Source organism: Balaenoptera borealis, assembly GCF_965194805.1.
Source record: "Balaenoptera borealis genome assembly, chromosome: 15".
Lineage (NCBI taxonomy): Eukaryota > Metazoa > Chordata > Mammalia > Artiodactyla > Balaenopteridae > Balaenoptera > Balaenoptera borealis.
The window spans coordinates 59,244,073-59,257,326 of record NC_138871.1 but is presented as its reverse complement, the minus strand read 5'-3'; the positions used below and the strand labels follow the sequence as shown (position 1 = coordinate 59,257,326).

At 38.1% G+C, this 13,254-nt stretch overlaps 1 protein-coding gene across 1 annotated transcript in view; it reads right to left on the bottom strand.

Annotated features, from left to right (window-relative positions):
• Positions 1-588: 588 nt before the first annotated feature.
• SLC8A1 (solute carrier family 8 member A1) overlaps positions 589-13,254 on the bottom strand; it is a 426,970-nt gene continuing 414,304 nt past the window's right edge. The window contains exon 12 of the mRNA XM_082358038.1: positions 589-1,751. Within this exon, the coding sequence (XP_082214164.1) occupies positions 1,714-1,751 (38 nt within the window). The 3' untranslated portion in view covers positions 589-1,713. The remainder of the gene's footprint in view (positions 1,752-13,254) is intronic.

The window sequence follows — 13,254 nt, the reverse complement described above, 5'->3', positions numbered from 1 at the left end:
TCTCACAAAGTAAAACCAGCAGAGCTGTCAGAACAGGTACAGCTGTTTGATGAGGGCTTGACTTTTGTCGAATTTCCTAGTTTGTGTTACTAGATTATTATTACACTTGTACCTTGTTTTTAGTGATATAGTAGGAACAAGAACCCAGAATGAATCCTTTGTTGCATATAGCCTATTTAATAATTTTTCATTGTTATAAAAACTAAAAAATTTCCTTGCAATATCAGATCTTTGGTAATAAAGGCCAGTGTTATCGCTCACATTAAATGAATTCCTTTCAGTAAATGGGATATGCCTGGGACCATTGTAGATTACCTTCATATGTTACAGATTTATCATCTCAGAATTTCTGAAAATATTTCATGGCATTCCACTTTCAACCAGTGGATGAGATATGGAAGCAGAGGCACACTTAAAAAGGATCTGGCTAAGGTGCCAACTAAGGATTGAATGTGACCTTTTGCTAATTGTATATTTGTGTCCATTGTTATTCCTTGAAATGTGGTGAAGTTTCACCTGCCACTGAATGGGTGAGCACAGATCCTAGGAAGAGCTACTATGTAGCCTATGCTACATGCTGCCTATGTAAGCATGTAAATGGTAGGATCCTGGGAATCTGCACTTAAACATGTTTAATGATTGGGTTCTAAATGAAAAGAAAAATCAAGAGTTTACCGGCCTATCTCTGGATCTGTTTATATTGTCTTTCCCTGTATGTGACTACATGGTATGCAGCCAATAAGCACAGAGACTAGGTACAATTGGAGAATCACAGCTGTTCACAGATGATGAAAATAGTGTTGCAACATAGCTAGTGCTATGGACAGTCTTAGAACAAAACGGTCATTTGGAATAAGAGAATTCCTGGTATAATCAAGCCCATTTTTGGACTGGTAGTTGTTCCCATTCGTGGATTATCTACCACAGACGTGTCATTTTTGTTGTTGTTCTGGATTATCTTGTAACTTGTTTTGTTGAAAGAGCTGCGTTGTAAGTTTGTGAGTGAAATCAGGTTTATTTTTGTTCCCAAATCAGATGTGTACAGATAAGGCAGACCAAAACAGCAAGAAAGAAATATGTCTGTTTTCCATGGTTGTCTAAAATATTGAAGGCGGTGTTGGATGAGATGTTTCCAATGTGACTTTGATGAGGCATGAAAAACTTAGTGTGCTTTTCTTGCATCTGGGGGACATTAGCTAAAGTCTCTTTAGTGATAAGACATTCTATATAATCTCATATCACAAATTATAAGATCTATGATAGTAATGCTATAGGATTGTTACCATGGAGTTGTATATCAAGTTTTGATGAAATTTTTGGACTCACCTAGTGATCATGGTGATTGCATGGGTAGTATATATTGATAGACATTGTTATCATTTTATGTCATCTTGGGAGCTTGCTCAGTCCAAGTAGATACTTTCAAGATTGTGTTATTCTGCCTCTCTCTATCAACGATCATAAGCTTAAGCTTTGGAGTCGGGCAGACTGGATTTCAATTTCTGATTCTGCCACTTAGGTGTGTGATTTGGGGCAAGTATTTCTCTAAGATTCAAGTTCTCATGTGTAAAAAGTGAAAGAAATTATGCTCCTTTCAGAAGGTTTTTGTGAGGATTTGGGATATAATCCAAGTCAAGTGTTTAGTACATTACCTGGTTGATAGCAAGCACTTGATATATCTTGGCTAAAGCTGCTATGGTGAAGAGAGTTAGCTCATTTGGTCTTTTCATCCTTCATCACGGAAGATGTTGCTGGCGTTAAAGAGAAACTTGTTCAGACACTTGTTAAAGATGGTAAGGAAGACTTTATTCAAAAAAGGGGACTACTGCAAGTAGGGGAGAGAGACTGGGCTCAACTCTGTATAGAATGAAGACAAATGGGGATTTAAAGCCAAGGAGCAGAGTCAGCGGTCAATGGATGGAAAATTACTAAAAGCAAACATCAAAGCTAGGTGGATTTTTGCTAGTCTGACTCAACAGGAATCTTGTTGAAGGCAGGACAGGGTGATAAGGGTGGGGGATGGGAAACGCGATCAAGTATCAGAGGTTGGGGGGATTTTCACTCAACTGACCCAGCAGGATTTTTTGCCAAAACTGAACTAAATGGGCCAAGGACAGAGCCCAAGGTCAGGGTCTAGTCAAGAAGAGGTCTCCAAGGAGCCTTACTCAAGTTTGGTCAAGGAGGACGCTTTGTCACTGGTATAAGGGACGTAAGTAATATTTAGGACATCAATACCAACAACAATTTATTCACGGCCTTATGAGCATCAGGCACTCCATAAATGGTGATTGTTTCATTTAACCTTTATGACAACCCTAAAGAACAGATACAATTAGTCTCATTTTACACAGAAAGAAATTGAGGTTCAGAATGATGAACGGATTTCAACAAGATTACCCAGGTCAACTGACAAAGCTAGACTCTAAATCCAGAGTTTTCTGACTCTACCAGCCAGTACTGGGGGACACTGTTCCATCTCAGGCATGTGTGGCTGTATGGAAAGATCTAGTCTCATCTCCAGCACTTAGCAAATATTCACAGCGAATGAATGAATGAATCTCTGTGCGAATGGCAAGTTGCAGTTGTTTCCAGCAGCTTCAGAGGAATGACAAGTGCTGCAAAAATTAATTTGTGATAGTAAAGTCAAGACATAAAACACTCATCAACCTCATTACCCTAAGTGCTGTGATGGCAGGAACCACAAGGTTTTATTGGGGCATCTCCTTGAATAAGAACAATGAGAATGTGGTGGGAGAGATGAATCTGGCTGTGAGTGTGTACAAGCACTTTTGAAAAGTGGTAAATGGATATGGTACATGTAAAGAAATCTGTCATTGAGAAAACATCTGGGTGTATTCCCTTCTGTGCTATTCTGTAGATAAATATTTATCCTTTCACAGACATTTTCTTCCTCTTTTACAGAATTCGTTGATACCCCACAGGGGTACGGTTTTAGGAAATGTGATCTGATGCTACATTTTATGTGTAGCAAAGAACCTTAAGGATAATGCTTTAAAACAGACCTAGTATATAAATTTCAAGAGAAGACCTTTTAAGTGTTTCTTTTGGAGTTAGGGTCAAATCTCTTAAATTGAGTTTTAGTTTAATTCATTTTTAAATTTGACCTTAAGACAATACTTCTGTGAGTGATAGTTGCATTTTCCTGGGCCAAAGGTACTGCATTTTAATCCAAGACTCTTCAGTGGATAATTTGTATCTTTGATATAACACAGAAACAAAGTAGTTTCTTAATTCCATGAAAGTCACTGAAGAACGGTTTAGGGAAAGTTCAGAAGTCCTCACGGGGTGTGATGTAGGGTTGTGATTACTTTAGTCCTCAAAAATTCTCCCAATATTTGGTATAGAGCCTGATTCACAGCAGATACTCAATAAATATTTGTCAGACGAATGAATGAACTTTTGCCATCGCTAAAATGTCCTTGAGCCTGGACTTAACTATGACAGGGGAACATTTTGTTTCTCCTTTGTTTGGGTTAGTTAATGGAGTCACACTGAAGATACACAAAAAGTCAATTAAAAAATGAATGACTAATTTACAAACATTTATATTTAAGTGTTAGGAAATATGGTAAGATTCGGAAAACAGTTAAGACAATGATTTGTACAGAATTGACTAGTTCAGGCAATGAACACTTCACTGATTACAGTTTAACAAGTTAAATGTCACATGTAACATACATGTATGACAGTGCTTCTGATTTTGATATTAACATACCATTAGTTATAAACATGAGAAATATTGCCAGTTCAATTTTGGGTTATGAAATATATAATTTGTTGGATAAGACATTTCAAATTACAGTATATCTCAGGCAGCATGCAGGAAAAGTCATTTATTGTACATTTGTTAGGACACATCTTGCAACAAGCTTCCAGTTTTGGGTAGTTAGATCAACCATACAGAAACCATTGAAATGATGGTATGGTTGGAATCAGCAGTTGTATTTACTGACTGACAGAGAGAACATTTCTGGTAAAAATAAAACTCTCTGAATTCATTCATCAGGAAAATGCACAGTGATGATAAACTCAATTCTTTAAAAATTGTTTTCACAATTAATTCTCATTTATTGGTGATACAGCAGCTGCAGGAAATCTGAATTCTGAGAGCTGGTTGTACATTAACAGCAGGAATTTATTCTTCTGTGGATTCACATGATTACAACAAAGATGCTTATCATTTGAAATCACATATTATAACAATGGTGCTATGCAAACATCACAAATATTTGGTGTTTCAGAGTCTAAACAAATATTATGCTGTGGTTATTTCACAAAGAGACTAGATTAACAGGCAGTGTAAATCACATATATCTTAAGATTTTAAAAATACATTTTATACAATAGGTTTCTAATTTCTTCACTAGCATTTAATTTTGGTGTTTTTTTTCTTTGTTTGTTTTTTGTTTTTCATCTCATATTTAGAGTCCTTAAATAATCTATGAAGATTTGGCTTATGCCAAGAAAGTAAGATTGATGTTTCCCCACAGGAATATGGCTGAGTGTACATTGAATCACAGAGTCAATAAAGCAACATCTAACTTATAATAGATTATTTTTAAAATTCAAATAATATCTAATTATTTTAAAAGATAGTAGTTTGAACAAAACTATAGGAATCAAAAATTTTATTTACAAAACATTTGAATATATTTTTAAATGGCTAGTTCTTACTAACTGCACAAATTAAATATTCTCAGTGTACATAGTCTGTTAACCTTCTATGCAACATTGTTAGACCTCTGAGTTAACTTACGTGAGATGGTAGGTGGGAAAATTAGGGGGTAATTTCCATCCGCTCAAGGTGCTTGAAAGGGAGTACTTTAATGCCTTCCATGTTGATGAGATCCACCATTAATGTTGGTGCCTTTAATTTGAAGAGATTAGCTGAATTTCCCAAATGTAATTTAGTGCAGTATAAGAATTATAGGAAAGACTGATAAATTTACCATCGGATGTCAGACTTCTAATCTAATATTACATGGTTGATCTGAGTCATTGTATCAGTACCTCTCATTTCCAAGGGGTCTGTGTATTACATTGGCTTAAAAAATATTTTCCTTGGTCCTTAGAAATACAAAATATTAATTTTCAAGAGACAGAGGATGAGAGGGTGAGCATTTCTTACAATCACATTCATGATGAAAGAAGTTAATCTACGTTTTACAGATCATTAAATGGTCTTTGGCAGAACACTTTATAAATAACTTCCTCTACTTTTAACGTCTTGAGTAGGCCATTTTCCTTTGTGATGATATCAGTTGTAAGCTCACTTGTTTACAACTATAGGTTAATAGGAAAACACCACAGATATAAAAATATTTAAGTTTAGCACATATTCTTTTTGAAAGTTAAATTTAAAGTGTATTGACTCACTGATACTAGAGAAGCTATTTCACACAGGCATTTCTAACAGCGCTGCTTAAGTTCGTAATTTTGACCATATGGTCAGGAAAGAGAGGGTCTGAATACCTTTATTTCATACAAAATATTATCACTGAAACACACTGAAAGAATCCACTGGAATCTTTTTGATTATAGTACATTGTGTTTCCCACAAAATGAGTAATATATAATGCATTTACCTTTGTGTGTGTGTGTGTGTGTGTGTGTGTGTGTGTGTACTTAAAAATGGCAAGTCTTAGAGATTACATTCATTGGCATGGAAGAATAAAACCTGAAAAGTTCAGTTAAGTAGCCAAATGTATTACTGACATACCACTACTCAGGAATTTCAAAGTGCGGTGAAATTATTTAAAAATCAGCTTTAGACAGGTGACTATCTTCAGGATCAACTAGAGGAACATTAGGATTGCTCACTTTATTTTTCGAGACACGAACTCCTTCTCTCCACTTTGGCCTCTCTTCTTTCCACTCTCCCCACCCCCCGCCCCCCCGCAGCCTGTGTTTGGAGGTTATTTTTGGTGGGTCCTTTAAACTGTGCATACAGGATGTGAATCGGCTGGTCTTTCCTTTTCTGTCCTGTGTGGGGAATTGATGATCGCCTCTTTGGAAGAGAGGGTTTCTGGCACAGTGATCTTGCCTCCCTTTTCTTTATGGATTACCTATGAGCTCAGTTTACTATCAAAAGTATCTACCAAGCTTCTTCGGTAGGAATGAATTGCCATCCTAACCATCAAAGGTGAGAGAGACATTCTAAATTTGTTTCCTACCTGAATTCTTCCATCTCGCCTGCCCCACGGGGAACACTCCCAGTGGGACCGAGCAGTGCTCTGTGCAGATAAATAGTGTGTACAAGATGCTAGTTCCTTCTCTTGCCCTCCTCTAGGAAGCTCAAAATGTCTCCTCAGTGTGACCTTCCTACTGTCTACAAAAATTAATAGGTGAAATCCAGGAAAGTCCCTGTTGGAATAACAGTTGTGCCAACAGTTATTTTTATGGCTTATTAGAATAATATCGAACTGCACCCCTGGCCTACGAAAATCACCATGAATGGCACTGAAAGGCAGAAGCTGTTGGGAGATTAAAGCAACTATCTGTTACCTTGTAATGTCAAGGCCTTTTTAATGTGTCACAGAAGTTAATGGGCTTTAGAACATGTAACTTTTTCTCTTAAACTTTCCAAGGGAAATGTTTAATCCAGGTTTGTTTCAAGATTTCAAGACTTGAGTCCATAACATAAACCATGGATTGTTGACAAAGCCAAGCCACAACTGTAATTTTGCCTTGTGGACTACAAAGGTCCGGAAGGGAGGTCAAGGCTCTGGATCTGAGTGAATCCCAGTCTGATCCAGCCCCTCCCCTGCAAAGGTGCATGTTCCATCGCCAAGCACCTTGACATTTGGTGATTATTCTAAGAAGTATCTTCTTAGTGAGGCTTTAACTTTGAGTAAAAGACAGAATATGCAGATGGAGATGGACACAATGGTGGAGACAGAGGAAGGGGGGGCGGTGCTTTAGCTGGAGTTGTGTGGTGATCAGGTCACAGCTGGGGAAAGAGCCAATGAGAAAATGCTGTCAGAGACAGAAAACGGGACACCCAAATGCAACACAGATTTTAGAGAAGAAGGTAGAACATTATGATACATCAGTTATTCTTTTTCAGTAATTCCTGAAAAAGAGCAGTCATTCCAAGATATCTGACAAGTTTGGCTCCTTCAAAGGAAGGCCTGGGGGGATAGTTTAGCATTTTCCTTCAGAATATCATTGTTGAGGTTCCATTTTAGGCCTCCTTTCGCCTACTCTGAATTTACTTTTCTGCATCAAAAAGAGGGGTCAACCCCTAGAGGGGTGGGATAGGGAGGGTGGGAGGGAGACGCAAGAGGGAGGAGATATGTATACATATAGCTGATTCACTCTGTTATAAAGCAGAAACTAACACACCATTGTAAAGCAATTATACTCCAATAAAGATGTTTAAAAAAAAAAAAAAGAGGGGTCAAAATACATATGGATGTTTTAAGTAGCTGTAAATGTGTTATTTTCAGGTTAGATTTAAGGAAGCATACACACATGCACGCACACATATAGCCCACAATCTTAAATTCCCTTTCCTAAGCCATTTTTATAAGCCAAGTTACTTGCTGGCCTTCCACTTTGGTTCTGCACCAATTCAAATGAGCCTAGAAAAAAGCTCCCAGGGGTCTTGGGATTGATGTCTACATTGTCTGTGGTTTCCAGGTTTTATGAGCTATGTGAGCCTTTGACACTATCTTCGAAAACCCAAACACACTTAGAACCACTAGTCATTTTAGCTCAGTCCACACCCATTCTTCAAACCAATAGACCATGTCATTAAATATAACTCAGTTCTGTTACATGACGGCTTAGCATTAAGGTAAATGGGCCAGAGCTGATCAATTATGAGAAAGGTGTTCAAGGTCATTCTCTAGGCCCTGGGAAGTCAGGCAAAGCGGATTAGCTGTTGGCTTTTTAAAAGAACTAGAAGAGCTGATGAGAAATCTTTCTGATTGGAGATCCTGCCTGAAGCTCAGTTACACCAGTGAAGAATGTTTGTAAGGATTAATTTTCCTTCAGATTATATTTTATGTCTGAATGGTGGACATTTCTGTCCATATATCAGAATGTATTGGGCCTAGATGGAATCTATCACTTAAGCTTTTAAGCTTTTTCCTGTGAGGAAGCAGAGTTAAACAGTGGGTGACATGAACTTTTCTTGACCACTCAGAGCACTGTTTGTAGTTCTCAAACATGAACGTACATCAGAATCATCCCAAGGGCTTGTTAAAACCCACATTGCTGGGCCCGCTTCCAGAATTTCTGATTCATAGGTCTGGGCTGGGGTCTCAGGTGGGAACAGGGAATTTATATACCCAACAGACTGCAAAGTTGCTTCTGATGCTGGCTTGTTGCGGACCAAATGTTACGAACCACTGTAGTAGCTTATCCTCAAACACGCTAGTTATTCAGTCACCTTAACTGCACTCCCAGGACAAAGCTTTTCCATTTGGAATGTGAAGGTCAGTGTTGGATTTTTTTCCCGAGGCATTCTTATAATGTAGGCAAGGGACAGATTCAATTGGTGCTAGTTTAATTCTTGAGAAACTAGAGGTGCAGAAGTTTAAGTCCTATATTAGCATATACAGCAAACCCAAAAGTAAAATATGACTCAAACTCGTGCTCTAACCTATGACCTCCCTCTGAAGAGAATATGCTTTTTATACATCATTAAATTTGAGTCCCCAAAGGCTATTTGCGGAAGACTCTACGGCCTTTCTTCAGGGAGTATTATTTTAGGAATAGCATTAAGAGTCTCTCTCGCCACACAGGTGATATTCTCCCTGAGACCTCAGGAGGATTAACATGATAACAGCTAAATTTGTTCGTAGTTTCTTCACTGAACACGAAGGTCTGTTGACTTTTTCTAGTAAAATCCTTTGTACAGCCTACCAAATGTAAGGACCTACGTAAAAGAGTGAAGAGTAAGCAGAAACAGCAAGGGCCACTCCATGAAATCCCGTTGATGAGGAATTCGGTTCGACAAGCTGTCAGCACGTGTAATTAGAGTTGGCGGTTCTTTTGACTGACAGGTGGACCTGGGTCAATCAAGAGGCTGGACTGGCACAGAAGTTGAGGACAAAGAGACGTGAGTTTGTGTGAAGGGGCCACTCCCGGTGCAGAAGGAAAGCTCCATTTATTTACGGGTTCTCTGCCTTAAACCAAGCACCTACTGAAGATTGACAGAGCTACCAGGATGGCTTAAAGCAGTCACCTCTAGAAAATGCTTATGGCACAGATTTGTTTTTAAAAAGGCAGAAAAATCTACCTTTCCAATTTAGGATTTCCTAATCAAATGTGAAATGAGGGTCACATTCAACATGAGGGACTTAACGTCTCTCAACAACTAGGCTCGCAAGATCTCTTCATCTGTTGCAATGCCAGGAATTTTTGTTTACCTTTCCCCCCCTGACAGATTTGGCTTTTTGCCTCAGTGCTAAAAAAACTGGAATATCTTACTGCTGTGATGTTGCCATGGTTTTGCCATTTCTGATGACATTCTAACTGGGATTCCTTCAAGAGAAAGCTTACATTTATTCCACTAAAACATTCCTTGTTTACATAAGCAGAGTTTGTCATGGTTGCTTTTTCTTTTTTTCTTTCTTTTCCCCATGGCAATGTCTACATCCTCTTGCTATATTTTCTCCAACCATGTGCAATTTCAGATTGCTAATGAGACATTTGGGCTGTGGCAAACCAGATGATTGCTAGGGATGGGATTTAAGTCTTTCTGTAAAATCTTTTTGAGGAGTCATTTTCTCCATAACAAGGGAGGCGTTTGAAAAGACAGTTGAATCTGCAGCAAATGCAATCCTTTTTTCGTCTTCCTTTAGAATACTTATATCTTTTAATATCTTTCTCCTGGTCAGTGTGCATCCTGTCTGTATTCACACACTTTAGTATAAAATCACTGCTGGCTGTCTCTTTCTCCTAAAAGGCTGTCACTAAGTATAAAAATTAAAAAATAAAGTGGAATTGTTGTAGGAAACGGTGTGAACTCAAAATTTACATTTAGAAGAATAGCAGATTCAACCTTAGGAAGTCACTGAGGTGGAAGGCATTCCTATCTCATTAAATTTTCTATTGTTGGGCATCCCACAAAGGGAGAAACTTTTCACTCCAGTTAGGGAAGGGAAATTTTTTCACCAGTGCATAAAGAATTGTTTCAAAATAAATCTTTAAATTCCTGTCAGACTTAATGTGGTTTCATTGGCTTGAGGCTTACATTGGTAATCAAGTATTATGAGGAGTGTTATGAGGACCAACTGGTTCCCAACATAAAACACCTTCAACCCATACCCACTGGGTTGATACCAGGATCATGCCGGGGCTTCATGTGTTCTGGAAGACCAAGTTAAAAGTGAAGCCCCTCCATTTAATGATGAGGAAATTCAAGTCCAGAGAGAGCTCAAGATTCACAATCCTCTGAAACAATTAAATTCTAATTTTCAAAAGAAGAAAGCCTCTGAGGTCTCCCCTTTGGTGACTTTTTGATGTTGAAATGAAGAGAACATTGTGTACTCAGCCATGGGGATTGAGGTCTTCTCTATTTGGCTGTTAAAATGTGACAGCTGGAGTTGTAACTCACTGAAATACAGCCAGATGCCTCAAAGTCGAAAGAACAATAGGCAGAGTTAAGAAAATTCAGTGATGAACTAATATCCACACCCAATAGAAAAAAATTCAGTAATGGGAAGGCAAATTATTTTTGGAACAAGTTTATCCCAACTTGAAACGCTGAAACAAAACACTGTATGTCAGTCTCACACAGGCTTTGTTGCATTGTAGACTCTGGAGATGTTGGTTGAGTTTGTATCCATTTATCTCGTTGGTGAAAGAATGTGAAGTTAAGAAAATTAGCAGTTCTATTTCTATTAAAGGAAGCTTCCTGGATAGGTTTCAGAATGGCTTCATTTAGCAGTCTCAAATTGATAAGATGTCTCCAGACCAAAATGGAAGGTTAGTTTAATTAGAGTGCCATAGCTGGACTCTTCCTGACTAAATTCAGGGCTAGTGCTAATTTTCTTGAAATTAACTTGTCTTGAATTCTTCATACTTTCTTAGGGTGCCTAGTATAATACTCTGCACAAAAGAAATGCTTGAGGTTTATGGAATTGTATGATTGAAAAAATGAAATAGACTCTGATATTTGATTTAAAAATTGTTCCACTGCCTTGGCTCTATAGATGACTTTTTAAAAGTTTTAACTGAGTATAAAGTAAGTTGATGATCTTGGAGGACAGACTTGCTAAATTTTGGCCCTCTTTGGTTTCTTTCTGATTCTCTTTCTTGGGTAATTTGTCAGTTGATACTTATCAAGCTCCAGTTTCCAGATCTGAATTTGAACTTGTGAGTACTGTCCAAACACTTTCTGCATTTTTCAATCCTTATTGATGTGCGAGGACTAGGCAGGAAGATAAAGTGACATTTGATATTCTGTCATCAAAGTGATTTCTGACTTTTGATTAAGGGTTGGAAATATTTCCTCAACCTTTTCTTTTTGGTGTGGTTGCAGTCACTTAAAACAAAGCCACTTACTAAGTACAGTGTTAGTTAGTATGGAGACAATCAGAATGGTTTGTGTTTTTGTACAAAACTTCTGGATCAGCCAATGAGGCACCTGTCATTTTTTTTTCTTTTATATCACAAGCTCTGGAATGGCTGTTTCTCCAGGGAGAATTAGGAAATAAAAGGCAGAGTCTGGAGCTGTGTCAGTATCTTCCCACTGAATAAGTGTGGGGAAATATTCCACTGGGAACCATGATGGCTAAAATCTTAGGTGGAAAAGCAATACATTAAGAGAGGCTGTCAGAAGCCCAGCCTTCCTCTAACTCAGCAGCCTGTGCTGAATCTTCGTCATTGTGTTCAAATGTTATTAAATATCTTGTCTGTTGCTTTAAAGGGACCCAAATCAATTCTGGTCTCTTCACAAAACAAACCTAGTCTTTGGGTAGAGTCAAAATAATACTACCCATGGATCTCATTTTGGTTAGTGGAAGCTTCAAGCTCTGAAGAGGTATCAATTAATTGTGAACAATGACAAAGCAACTATTATTTTCATTTTACTAATGAAATGATTTTTGGAGTTGGAGTGTCAGTGCATTGGCTGGAAAGAAAAAATGCAAGTTTAGACTCCTCACCACTACGTCCAATACTTAGTGTTTGTTGCTTTCTCAGTGTTTTAAAGAATTCGTTCCATGGCAACCAGTTTGGAAAGAGGGATTCACTCTCCAAGCAGGCAACAAGTACGTGATGGAGCTGCATGACTCTGTTTGGAAAGGTTTGAGTCAAACACAACAACATGCTGGCTCAGAGCAGAAAGGAATCTCTGCAGGTAATATTCACATCAAGTGAAAAAAATCCTTCTTGCATTGTTCTAATGTTCACAGACCATATCCATCACGGGGGTGAGCAAGGTGGTGATCTGGCTCAGACTAGGATTGGTCCCATCTATTTTGCCTGCTTCCTGATGCCATCTAGTAACTAAATGGTGGTGTGATTATGATATTAATAGTGATCCGTCTCCCCTGCCTGCCTGCTTGTTTGCCTCTAGATACTGTATGAACGGGATGGGGGAGGGCAGTGGTTGGGTACTGATGTTAGTAAATCCCATGTCTCAATGATCAACATCAATTCTCCTGATAGCTTTGCAAAAATGCAATCTTTGCTTCAGAGCTGGGGTTTAAAAGCATCTCTCTCGGTTTTGTGTTTAATATTAAACATTTGAAACAGTCACAGTTTTAAAGAGAAGAAGCAGGTTTAGTTCCTTTTGAAAGGGAGGACAACTCTTTTTTTTTTTTTTTGGCTTTCTCTCACTGTCCACAGTTGTTTCTGAAAGATGTGCACAGGGATTAAGGGTCAGAAGTAGGAAAAGGGGGCACTGAAGTAGAGCCACTGATGTAACCTAATGCTCACAGGTTCTTTGGGTGCTTATTGGGAAAATTCCCGATCCATTTTGATGAGGAAGAGACTCATTTGTTTTAGAAAAGTAAATCTATGCAGAGTCTGTGAGAACAACCTGAGAATATCAAGAATATTTTAAGCCTCACATATACATTTACCACAGCATCCTCTGTCTCAAAGAAGATTCAGTGTCAAATTTCCTATCAGATTACTGATGGCAGCAAAAACCTGTGCTTAGAGTTTTAGACGGAAATATCAGACATTATTTTCTTGCAAATTGTAACAATAACGTAGCTAACAAAAATAACTTTACGTTTTGGCATGATGCCATCCTTTGCTTAGATCCAATAC